Source organism: Scomber scombrus, chromosome 6 (assembly GCF_963691925.1).
Source record: "Scomber scombrus chromosome 6, fScoSco1.1, whole genome shotgun sequence".
Lineage (NCBI taxonomy): Eukaryota > Metazoa > Chordata > Actinopteri > Scombriformes > Scombridae > Scomber > Scomber scombrus.
Window position 1 is genome coordinate 6678763 of NC_084975.1, and position 13550 is coordinate 6692312.

At 38.6% G+C, this 13550-nt stretch overlaps 1 protein-coding gene across 1 annotated transcript in view; it reads right to left on the reverse strand.

Moving 5' to 3' along the window:
- The window catches only part of LOC133981956 (transcription factor SOX-6-like), a 110476-nt gene that overhangs the window by 63064 nt on the left and 33862 nt on the right, over window positions 1–13550 (reverse strand). The window contains exons 2-3 of the mRNA XM_062420838.1: window positions 8694–8919; window positions 5412–5622 (exon numbers count right to left, since the gene is read on the reverse strand). Of these exons, the coding sequence (XP_062276822.1) occupies window positions 5412–5622; window positions 8694–8918 (436 nt within the window). The 5' untranslated portion in view covers window position 8919. The remainder of the gene's footprint in view (window positions 1–5411; window positions 5623–8693; window positions 8920–13550) is intronic.

A 13550-nucleotide genomic window follows, 5' to 3' on the forward strand; every position in this document is an offset into this window, starting at 1 on the left:
GAGGTCACAAGGCAGCAAAGTTGGAAGCACTCACAGAACAGCAAATTTGTTTCCTCTTCCTGTTAGTGACTACACTTTTCAAGAGTTTCACAGTTTAATTTATTTGTTGAAATTAATTATGACACAGTGGCTTTAACTAAGTGTTTGACAGACCCTAAAACATCCTTGTTTAACACTAAAAACTCAGTTAATTAACTTCTTCAAGATTGTGTGGGTGTGGTTTAATAACCTTTGATTGACAGTGGCCCTGTCAACACCTGCAAACAGCCCCACGACTGCCATCACATTTTGATTTAAATGCTTTCCAACCATACCCCTCCCATTTCAAGCTAGTAAGAAAGAAAAAAACAGACAGACAAAAACACAAATTAAGAAGAAGAAATCAAACTAAAATTAAAACTAATAACTAAAACTTGTTTTTGATGAAAATATGTTTTGCAATTATGTAGAACCCAATTTTCTCATCATAAGGATCTGGTTGATAACATACGTTTTCAGGGCCTTTAATAGTGCATTGCTGCTCTAAAAATTTAATTGTAATGTTGTGATATTTCCTGCCTCAATACAATGTGTGAGGCGCTTGATGCAGTTTAGAAATCTGAAATTGTGCCTTTGGTCTGGATTTTTATGTATATCCAGTATATGCCATCCACTAACTTCTAAATGTGGTGTTTTCAGCTAAATTTGGCGCACATTTTTTGGGATATCTACAATAAATAAATATAATGATAAAGGTTCTTATGGCTTGTGTGGCTGTTGTGCAATGGACTTTATTCAATTCGTGAAAAAATGGTTTAAAAAAATCTCGATGCCTATTCAGACTGATGGGTAACTGTCAAACTGCCTGTCAACACTGTGAATGTTCAGCCATCATGAAAAAACATGAGAGCAATGTCCCATCCAATATATGACACTGCTTGACTTGAAGCCTTGTTCCATCCAGTCAGTCTTCATGCATTTATCTCAGACTGTGTGTGGGGGGGGGGGGGGGGGGAACAGATGTGCTGTTCTTCATTTGTCACAGTTAGGAGAAGATGGCTCCTTGTTATTACCACAGACTGAGACTTAACTCTAGTCCAGTTGAGATACTTCAGTTGAATTCATGAATTAGTCACACCGGTGTCTGTTTTATGGCTCTGCAGCAGTGCAGGGTGGTGGTAATTGAGCCCGAGCTCATTTGCAAATGAAACACATGAATTGTACAGTAATTCATACTAGCTCTGGTGTAAGCAGGGATTAGAGTGATGTTAAGTGTTTGCCAGGCGCCAGAGCTGCACTAGGCACATTAGATGGCTGACTAAGTTGGCACGAGGGTACCAAGTCCATGCCAGGGCCTGTTAACAGTGGGTCGGCCCCCATGAGGCAAAACAATACAGATAATGATAATTCAGTCATCAAAACTGAGGGAGTTTGATTGCACACTTCACTGTTTTAATGTCCATCAGGCAGCATCCCAGAATGGTTTGACATTCAGAGAACTACGTCCACTCCTGATAGCTTTTGCCATTTTTGGATCAAGTTATTATTGTGGTTATTTCTTTGGTTATTCAATCTTTTTTTTATTTTGCATCCTCTCTGTCTCTTATTTTTAGATACAAAATGACACAGGATGGAAGAGCATTTCAATTCACCGGCATGTCTGGTGCCCACATTTTTTTCTTCCGATGTTCCCTCATTCTGGCCTTGAACATTTTATTCAGCAACCAGCTTACCTGTCTAACATGCGCTAAGTGCTTTAACATTATGGAGGAAGTCTTTTGTATGCAGTAAGTCTTTGTATCTAAATCTCCACACAATACAGGCACAGCTCAACATAAATAGAATATTGTCAAGAAAACGTCAGACCTTCACCTTCTTGCCTGGTATGTTTTGAAAGTCTGGGCAAAAAGTATGTATTTGCAGCAACCAGCTGTGTGGCAATACAGGGAGCTGACACAGTCTTATAGAGTTCTTGATAAAGCTTTTAAAAGCTGAGGCAGCAGTTGGGTGAAAAAAAAACCTCACACATTGCAAAGCAAGGCCATGTCTATTCATTAGAACTGTCATAGGCACTTAGGGCTCCTCTGAGTAGCGAACAGCTAACAGCGTCCCGACAGGGGGTGAGCGCAGTGCGAGGGCTAACAACGACATCGTCCACACTTTAGCTCTGGGCTACAGTGCACAGAGGGGTCAGCCATGTTAGGCTAAGTGAGCGCTCAGTGGCTAATAGGGTCTGTTCCATTTGATCATACAGCCAATCTAACCTGGGGGAGCTAAGACGACAGAACCCTTTTCAGCGGGAGGCGGAGGACAAGGCAAGTAACGGCCTTGTTCAGGCTTTAATGTGCTCGCCATTTGAGTGCTGATGATCAAATCTGGTCGTACTGCAAGACGATTCTGAATAAAACCACGTTGTAAGTGTCAGTCTAAGTGAACTCATGCTGCTGAAGAGTGAGAAAAAAAGACTTGGGAGTAAAAAAAAGAATACATTTGTGGAGCTTTCTGCCATGAAGTGTTTGAAATACAGATTGATCGCTCATTGGTGCCACACCATCCAGTATCTAAGCCTATTTACCAGGATGACCTTGCACTCCTATCTGCATTATATTCCTTTAACAAAACAAAAAGAATATCTGACAGGTTATGAATGAGGAATCCTTTGCCTTTACTGGTAACCACCAAAAACAAAGCTTTAAATAGGGATGTGAGGAAGGTAGCCTGTTATAAAGGCTTTTTGTAGTTGAAAGACAACAATCAAAGTGATGGAAATAAAGCTGTTATTTGACGAAGAAGCATTATTCACACAAATTAACAAATGAGCCAAAGAAAAAGGGTGTGGAGCTTTATTGCTCATCCGTTTTGAATGTAACTGTCAGGGGTTTTAAATGCCTCTGAAGGAGAAGTCACATAATGAAGCATTCAGCCTCAGCAATCTATTGATCACCTCCACCCATTTTAACTAAACTCATTAGGAAAAAAATGCAGAGCTACCTGTCAATCTCCAAAATGAAATGCATTACCACCTCACTGCATGAAAGACATTTTTCATAATGAGTCTTCAAGGATCACAGCAATTCACATGAACATTTACAAGGCTAAAAGACAAGAGTTATTATTCATACTAACACCGTATGTTTCAGGGTGCCTGATTATATTGCACGTTTATCTCGTTTGTTTTCGTCTCGGCTAAGTGTCTGCAGCCTGATCAATGGCACTCGTGAGTCCTCGGGGATAGCAGCCTCGCTAATTAGCAAAGGATGAACCAAACTCAATAGAAAGCTCTATTTTTTTTTTTCCTAGAGAGGAGGACAAATATACAGGAAATCAGCGTTATATTTGTGCATCACAAAAGAACTGTGGTGCAGCTGATGTATCTGTGGGTGTAAAATCCACTGCTGATCTGTCAGGCTGTGCACACAAGACTTTATGCATGACTAGAGCTTGTTAGGCAGGACAGACCCCAGTTTTCTTTCAAAACATTTATATAGCCCATGATATTTGAAACTAAATCCATCATGCACCTTTAATTTTTAGTGCACAGAAAATATTTAGAAAATGTGCAGTTTATGATCAAAATCAGTTCCTATCATAAAATATTCTCTGGTCCAATGAGAGGGCTGGAAACACTGAGGATGAAGAAAAAAGAGAAATTGTGCGAAAACTTAACTTGCTGTTACATATTATTTCACTTTATTGAGTTTTTTTTATTCTGCACAAACTCAGCAGCAAAAGAAAATTAATCCTGATATCTTCAACTGATTGTGTGCAGAAACCAGCTATAACATTAGAAAAGCGCAATCTCAGAAAACTAAGCAGGTAGTTCTTGGATTGGAAAGGAGCAATATGAGAAGGGGAAAAATAAGATTAAAAAAAAAAGAAAAAAGAAGACACACACTTAAAGTTCTCCCCCAGCATTTCCTTCCACTCACATCCTCTTTGATTTGACAGGAAGATGTCACAACACTTTTGAACACACTCACACATACGTTTTTCCTTTCAAACCACTTTCTGTACTGTAGATAAGAGGCAAAGCTACCTATCTTTCAACTAAAGACTCTGTGTACTACTGTATTATGCCTGTGGCTGTCCCATTCTGGCCCACTTTACTGTATCAATAACAAAGTAAAACCTCTAAATGAGAGAGATCAAGCACTCCTCTGATATCATCACGATTACTATGTGCACCATAACAGTAAAGAGGTGTGTTAGATGGTTTTAGATCTGGCTTGCCGAAGGTTGGGAAGGGGCAAGCTGGGGCATGGAGACTTCACCGCTTTTCCTGTGTTAGTGGTGTAGATCAGAGGAGCAGGGGAGAAAGAGAAACCTGTGTTTTCACTGATTGATATTATGATCCAACGAGCGAGGGATCTGTCAGTTGTAATTTTAGACGTTCAAAGAGCCTCTGGAGAGGATGTGTTTAGAAAGAGAAATACATAGATAACACTGTTTTCGTTATATCTGTGACTTAAAAGTGTCTATGAGAGTCCTGTCTATCAAATATAAGGGAAGGAACTCTGAACTCTATAACCGTTTCTTGGTTGAAAATAATCAATATTGGAAATGGTTAAATGTTCATCTTCGTTAGTTATTATTAAATATACTCTGAAGCTGAAATATAGATCTTTGTTAAGATATTATAACTTTAAGATCAACTGTTGTTAAACATAAAAAACAGGCACATTTGCTGTGGTTGGACCTGCTGTTTATGTGCTGCTGTTCAGTCTGATGTGTCTAGCCAGTCGACAGCCAACTTTAAGGCTGACAATGCAAATAAGGTCCGGTCAGGCGGGGGCTATCGCACAAAGTGTGACGTGAACATACATCAGAGTCAGTGAATACTTTAATATAGCAACATATCCATCATCCTTTGCCTCTTTGGTGTGTAATTTTATCACCTCGGTCGAATATGTTGGTTGATGGCTAGATAGAAAGCTGCATAAGTAATTTCTGATATACAAGAGAACAAACAATAATTCTCAAAGGACTAGAACACAAATCTGGCACTGAAGAATCAATAATTCTGACAATTACACTTGCAAATGCATCCATGCTACAAAATCTGCTTTGAATAAAGAACCAAATGAATTCCTGCTCGAGTAATGGAAATTCAAATAGATAACATGAATCAAAAATCTTGTATGTTCCCTGCTTCCAAATAAGTAGAAAGATTAAATCCTGATTCATGGGTTTATACTATTTTTCAGACCTGCTCATAAAGCTCTCTCAAAGCCCTTCAGATAAAGCCAAAAACATATATTAAGATAGAAGAACTATCTCCACTGTGTTCCATTGATGTTGTTAAGTGGAAGAAAGGCTTTATACTTTGCAGCCTCCATGTGTGAACTGTGGAAGAGTGTTCCCCCCAGTTTCCCTGGAGCCATTACAACTGAAACTCATGCACACACACGTTAAGCCAAAGACTTTTCTCTTACCGTCTTGTTCTGTCTTGGTCAGCTCCACGAGCTTCTTCTGTTTCAGTGTGTCCACCACATCCGCCAGGCTTCCTTTGCGGCGTTCCGGCGTACCGAAAGCGAGGCCGATCATCGGCTCCCCGCGATCCCTGGAACACTCCTCTGGCTTGGGTGGAGAGGTAGAGTTAGTACGGTAGGAGTAGATTGAGCAGCCCTTACTGCTTTCATTGTCCTGTGGAGAGAGACAGCAGAGGAGCACATCAAGGTTAGAACATGTACAAAGTATTAACACTGATGCAGGATGTTTGTACATGATCAGCAAATGCATGCTGTGCCATTTAATTTACTTGTTTTTAATTCGACATGGAGTAAACACCTCTTGTTTACTGAATATCTCCACAGTATTATGTTGGAGTTAGCTGACACTTGCTTAGCTATGCCTGACCTTATATCACGAGCTGGCATGATGGGGAAAGGTCAAGTTTAGGATTGTATTTTACTTCTTACAGAGTGTCATCTGGAGCACACTGATGTCATTTTATTACATTTCTTTATATTGGTTGTATCTAATATTAATGATGCACTCTTGTACCACTATAACCTAAGTTATACTGGATGACCGTATTATCTTTACTAGAATATGAAACTTGTTTCAACTTAATAATACAAGTGAAAGAGCTGCCTTAAAATTAAATATTAAGTCAAATGTAATATTTTCATGTTGTATAAACTCTTGTGGACAGGTGGTTGCTTAAAATTATACATTTAGCTCAGATTAAAGTTGATTTTTATTTAGGGACTGAATTCAATACTAACCTTTTTCCAGTTTGTATTCTTTTTATTGCTATGAAAAGAAACTACTATGGCTTATTTTACCATGCATTTAAGTCAAACAGCAAGCTTCTTTTAAACCTATTTTCACTCCCAGGTTGTTAAATACTGCCGCTTTCTTTCAAATGCATGCTGGGAAATCTGCTAATATGCTGATCATGTTATTAAGAAGCGTAATTTAATGAGGTGACGGGTTTAGAGATTATCTCAAATGTAAGATTAATGTTTGTTTTTTTCATTTCTGCAAGCATGGATATTCAAAACCTCACAGGCACAAATCTACATGTTGGTGCCATTATAACCAGTGTTGGCTTTAATAGACAGCTATATTAGGTTGCATGAACTACGGGTAAGGGTAACCGAACTGATAAGGATTGCAGAGTGGATCACTGATATGAGATCTACAGAGTGTATGTCAAATAGGAAGAACCTAAACATTCATGCAAGACATTTCTTCCTCAGATTTTTGGTGAATTCTTCTTTTAATGACATTGACAGTAGCTTCAGACTATTTGATAGGAGATGATAGATATCTAATGGGCCTTTCTATTTTGCTCTACATGACCGGAGCGTTTGTGTCCCAGTGCTGTTTTGCTCTGCTAGGTTATGAGTTAAGTGAGAGGCACAAGGGGTCTATATTTACCGAGAGGATAAGCCCTTCAAGACGACCACATTGTCCCACACAACAGACACTTTAGCACAGGTGTTCTAACACAGGGGCTATTTCTGAACGCTTTCTCCTCCCCTTACAGAGTGGGGGGATCTCCAAGAACTTTAGAAGGCTTATGTTTCAAAGACAAGGGGCTTTGGCTAACAGCGGGATCTTAAGACGCCCTTGAAATGGCTCCAGGAGGCCCTGTTGTGCACTTTGTCTTTAAGCGGAGGATGCCTCTGTAATGAGGATTAGGAGATAGTGTGTCACTTGCGGATTGTTCAGGTGTGTTTTTTCAGGCCCGTATGTAACCGTGCCCAGGAGTTATGTATACAAGCAGGGCAAAACAAAGCCTGGTGGTCAGATCATATTAAAAACCAAAAGGTCACACATTCTGTCACTGTAGGAGAGAACGCAGATTACCCTTCGTATCTATAAGCCAATTTTGTCCTTGAACACTGATTTCTTTCTCTTTTTTTTTTCACTGACTGAAGATCACTCTGGATACAAAAGCAATATCCTTAAATGTTAAAGTAAAAAAATAATAATCAAGAAATCAGGAGATCAGGGTCAACTTATGAAAGCTTTTGACAGAGTCTGTTTGTATTAAAGTTCCCTCACACTCGGTTGTCAGTTTGTAATGCAAGAGACACTTTGAAGAGATCTGAAAATGAGGTGTGAACTTATTCTTGTCTCATCTTAATTAGTTGAAAAAAAAAACAACTGCCTTTCATTTTTTAAATTGGCAATCAAACTCTAAACTCTCTCATTCATTTCATTTTGATAGCTTATTTCTCATTACTGAGTACTGGTGACACAAAGTACATAAACAACATCATTTTTCTATTAAATCAACCGATGCACTTAATTATTTTCTAGGCAAAACAACTTTTTTTACATTTACTTCTAATCCAGAACGCACTTGAAATAATCATTTCTTTATAGGTTCCCATCAGTCTCCAGTGGAAGCACATGAGGGGCAGTAGCCACATACAGTACAGTGGTGCATACAGTAAAAAAATGTCACTTTAAACCCTGTCACTGATGTAGTGATGCTTTGCAAATCATTTTTTGGTGTTTAACTGCTTCATTACGCACTGAAAAAATTGTTTAGTTAAAATAATAAAATTACAAAAAATATATAATTATCTTTATTAAAATCCCTCAAAAATCCCTTAAATGTGTAATGTAAATGTATTCATTTGAAAATTGAAAAGGATATTTTTGCCTGAAATTTTTTATAAAAATGATATATAACCTGCCACAACACTGATAACTAAGAAAACTTTACTCTCAGAGGTTTCCCCTTTCCTCAGAGACTGAAGCCAAACATACCTCATCTATTAGACCCAGAGAACCTGGAGCCAAGAAAGTAACACCTCAACACATACACACACACACACACACACACACACACACACGAGAACAGGTTGTGGAGATGTGAAGAACCAAGGGGTATAACTCTGGAGAGGAGAACCCTCACTGGGCTGCCTACAGCAGCGCCTGCAGCACACAGACCAGAGAGAACCACTGGTGTGTGTATGTGGGTGTGTGTGTGCGTGCGTGTGTGTGTGTGTGTGTGTGTGTGTGTGTGTGTGTGTGTGCATTCACCTGTGCACAATCATCATTATGCATGAGATTTCTCACACCGTGTGTACTCCTGCTTGTATTTCATGAGTGTTTTATGAGCCATGTGCCCTGACTTGCGTACTCTGTGTACACACACTCACCACATTTGTTTTATAGATTTGATTTATAGCAACATATCTCAATATAAGATATGGTCAATTTCTCAACTCTGTGTGTAATTCACTTCTCACCATCGCAGCAGGCCCGACATTCTCCCAGTCAGCATCTGTCTGCTTCTCTCTTATTGGCTGCGCCTCGTCGGGGTGGGGTTGGTCATGAGAAGGGGACGGCGATGCCTTCGACTCCTTTGGACCCTCTCGCTCGTCGTTGGCCCAGGCCGCGCTGTCGTGACCTATCGCTTCCTCTTCCTCAGATTGTGGGTGAAAGGGAGGCGTTGCTCGCATGGAAGACATCATTCTGCAGAGGATGAAAAGAAAGGGTTTTAATTCCGGTGGTCACAGTCTGTATTTAGTACACGTTGTGAAATCATGACGAGAGATAAGAGAGCAGAGGAGAAGAGAGGAGAGGAGAGGAGAGAAGAGGAAACCTTAAACACACTACTGTCAACAGAAAACTGAAGTGACCCATGAACTGCTGAATGTCTAATCTTATGATGCTGATCTCTTAAAGATAAAGAGTGAAAGATATTGATCACTAGTGAGACTTTAAGTATGGTTTTTATGAAGCTAATACGCCCAAAGTGAAATTTTTAAGGTGTGAAATGTGTCATTAATATACTGTAGTCTACTAGAGCTGCAATGATTAGTCTATTAATCGATTACTCAATCGACAGAAAATGAGTCGCCTACTATTTTTATAATTGATCAATCGTTTTGAGTCATTTTTTAAGATAAAAATGCCAAAATTCTCTTGTTTCAGCCTCTCAAATGTGAACATCTTCTGTTTTCTTTGGTTTTCTATAATGATTAATTGATGAGTAAGTTAAATATCGTTAGGATGTTGTCATTGGAACAAAACAACACATTTGAGGAGGTCACTTTGGGAAACGATAATGAATATTTCTCACCATTTTCACACATTTTATAGACCAAATAACTAATCAATTCATCCATATCAGTAACAGATTAATCAATAATGGATATAATCATTATTTGCAGCCCTATAATCTACATGCAGATATGAACAATACATGTTTATATGACTTAGTGTATATACTGTAGGTATGCTCCTAAAATATGTATTTGACGACTTGAAATTATAATTCATTTATTTTCTATTAAACATTAAATATGACTGTGAAAGTGATGGATAGAGAGATATCTTTGTTTGCTTATTGTTTCTTTCTTTTAGTTTCTTTTTTTCCCGCACATCTAGCGTCATATTGATAGGATGCCCCATAATTTATAGTCATGTGCCCAGTTTGAGCATTTACTCTTAACTGCTGCTTGGTTATTGGAAATCAGCAATCATGTTAAACATTTTAAGTAATTTTTAAATTGTGTCCACCACTGACTGAAGATTGAAGCCACAACAAAAAAATAAAAAAATGCTGGAAATTTTAAAACCAAGCATTCAAACATTCAGAACCACAAAACCACAAAATTTGAAATACGCGTCACATTTTTGGCTTCTAGCAGAGACATTCATCCACAATGACTTATAATGACTGCAACACATTCATGATGTTTGTCAAGACAGGCACACATAATGCCACAGGGATAATCTATTCATCTATTAAGCAGCATCAAGGCTTCTCATCACCTCATAGCTGTTAAGAAAAGCAGACGCTGTGCTACCGAGTTGCAGTGGAAAATCTCTCTTTTCTTTTTTCTAATGTAAGACTCAAGCTGGGAGAGTCATTAGGCTAATACATCATTTACTGTAATGACTTCCCTTTGTTGCACTATACTTACGTGGACTTTCATTGACCACATTTATTGCCTAAATCCTCCTCTCCAGTAGCCTAATCTCAGCATTCACTATAAACAAACCATCCAAATTCTTAGTTTAACCCTACAAACACTCACTTTGAAGGATTTCCCTCATCTTTTTAAACCGTATGTGTCTAATTGGTCCTCATAAGTGATAATACACACTAAAACAGTCCCACAGAAGCTGACACACACCCTCGCAAAGTTGCAAATTGAGGGCGTATGAATTGTTTTTGCTCTGATTCATGAAAACAGTGCCCCCTTCACAACTAACACACACACACACACACACACACACACACACACACACACACACTTCTGTGAAGTAAAACAGATTGCTACTTCAGTGTTGGCGCTCAGTAAATCACAGCAGGCTGTCCATCTCTGAAATATGCAGCCTCCCGGGTGCCCTTAAACGTAAATCTGACCCTCAGTTGAAATGTCTGAAGGGAAACAGGAGGGTTGCAGAATGTATGGATGGATGGATGGATGGATGGACGGAGAGGCGAGCAAAAGGTGAAAAATGCTGAATTTACAGATGGGAGTTGATGAAAAGTGAGATAACATAGTGAAACCAAATGTCAGTGTGAGAGAAAGAAGATGAAGTGTGTAGGGGGTGGAGGGTGGGGGGGGTGGGGAAAAAAAGGAAAAGTGTACGGTAGCATAAATCCAAATGATGATTGTGAGAACTTTACATATCTGACTAAGTTGTAATGTTTCATGTGAAAGAGTTGATTTCCATGTGCGTTTAAATGTTGTAAAATGATTCAGAGGTTCATGGTGTTCTGTGCATGTGATCTTTTACAACCTGTGTCAGAGTGTTGTGTCCAGTTAGCCCGGTTAGTAAATCAAAGGAGGGCTGAGTGCTGTCAAGGCTTGAAAACTGAGACTCACTCCACTCTGATTTGAAGACGTCAGAGAACCACTTATAGTGCTTTAACTTTCACTAAAACTTTGTAGAGCGAAAACCTGTGAAACCCTTATCTCTTTACATTTTCTTCTCTCTTTCATCCTTAATATTTATCTCCTTCTTTCCCCCAGTTCTTCTCATTTATCACCTTCCTTTATCTCCAAATTCAGAGTATGAGTCTGACCCTTGAAGTCTTGTGGTTACAAAATGAATCATCCCAGAAGCAAAGAATTTTTAAAAGAAGCTGTTACTACTGTTACTTCACTATAAATTGCTCAACGTGACACCAGCTCAATGCTTCAAAGCTATATGCAGTAATTGTGTAAGATTTCCAAAAAAAACATAAAAAAAAAAATATAACTAATCAGAATTTAAAGGGCAACCTCTTTGAAAATGATGGTGAATGTTACTACACTATAAACTATAGAAGTATGACATTTCTCACAGTTTTGAACAGAATAAACTGGATGATGGATTGTCTTAACATAAACAATAATCTTATATAAAGTCATGTAGCCACAACTTAAATAACAGAGGTAGAGATGAGTCATGTCACAAACCTTGGTGAGAAAAATGTCAGATAAAAACATCTTGCTTGGCCAATGATATTTTTATTGATTGGTTGAAATTCTTCTGCTTTTTCTGTTCTGAACACGTATTGACTATTTGCTAAACCACAATGATGTATTGTTGTTTGTATTTTCACAAATAAAGGCTCCAAAACGACTTTAACACTTGATAGATGGTGCTAAATGGTTGCAGTGTTGAAGTCTTGGTGCAATCAGGTTGTAAAAATGTTATGTTGCAGAGGAGTCATCTTGTTTTCAAGGTTTTGTTCTGAATCTGTTTTTGTAGTAAATGTATTCAATTTTACACCCTGCTGCCTCTGCCATCCTCACTCAGCCCATAGACAGTTTTGACTGCTGTAAGTGGTCACAGCCATCAGCCAGAGGTTTAAATGTCCATACCTCTGTTGTTTTACATAACGAAATGGGTACATGAGATTACAAAAACCCCTAGACAACAGCAAATCACTAATCCATGATCAACTCGTGAAATCCATACTGGAGCGATGAGAGAGCGATGGGGAGCCAGGGAGGGAGAAGACAGAGGAGAGCCTATATTTAGCTGACAATATTGCTGGTGCTGTGTTTATGGGGGAGCTTAAGACTTAGTTTCTTGGAACTGGTGTCTCATATGGCCAGGAATGCCCAGCCTCATAACTCGCTGCCACTGATATGGTTTCATCATGCAACAGTACCAGGGTTTGTTGATAAGCAGGCCACAAGGCCTTTTGTGATTGGCTGCCATGGGAAAACAGTGTACTTCATGAGCATGTCATCAGGCAAAGAATCACATTACTTGTGTTTAGATGACACCATTGTTTAAATAACACGGCAAATGCAAAGGTTACACTTAACCAACGTGCTACTGTGGCTCATTATTAGATGACTTGTTGGGTGAATGGTGATGATCTGCTTTTGAGTCTGTTTTTAAGCCTAGAAATCATCAAATATAGTTATCTAAATAAGAATTACCAACATTTTAAGGGTTCATTCTTAAACAGCAACAGATTGTAGTTGAGTTTAGAATTAATCATCCAGTTGTTTTAATGTAAAATGATAATAACAATATACTTAAAGTTCACTCAAAATGTTATGGGAATACAAATGAATGCACAAACGTATCCACATAGGTAATGATTAGATAGAGCATGCCTAATAAAAATTAAAGACCATATTACTAAGAAACGTGCCAACTCTACAGTGCAGAAGCTGCATTATCAAAATGTTTACTTAGGTGTCAAACAAATGGAATACTTATAACTACATTAGGACATTAGGAGAGCTTACTTGTTGCAAGAAGGGTGACACCATCGCAAATGCCAGAATAAACTAGCGAGCGTCACATGATGAGTTGAAAAAAACACAATATAAATCAACACAATAATAATAATCCATACATGAGGAACAGATATATGTTAGCCTGCAGCTGTTACCGTCAGGGATGTTGTACATCACTAAAACTGGACATCACCATGTCTGAAGTAAAAATCTTGTAACTCCATATTTTTTCCGAGTCCAACTGGAAGTTTACATGAACTTTTATGGTTAGGAAAGTTTCCCTTTGAGTATTTATTTGTAATACTGTGTGACTTCAGTGTACTAAAATATGGACAGCTTTAAGAAGTGAAGAACATTTTGTGACCACAGGTCGTTAAGCTGTACCTCACAATATCAGATCTT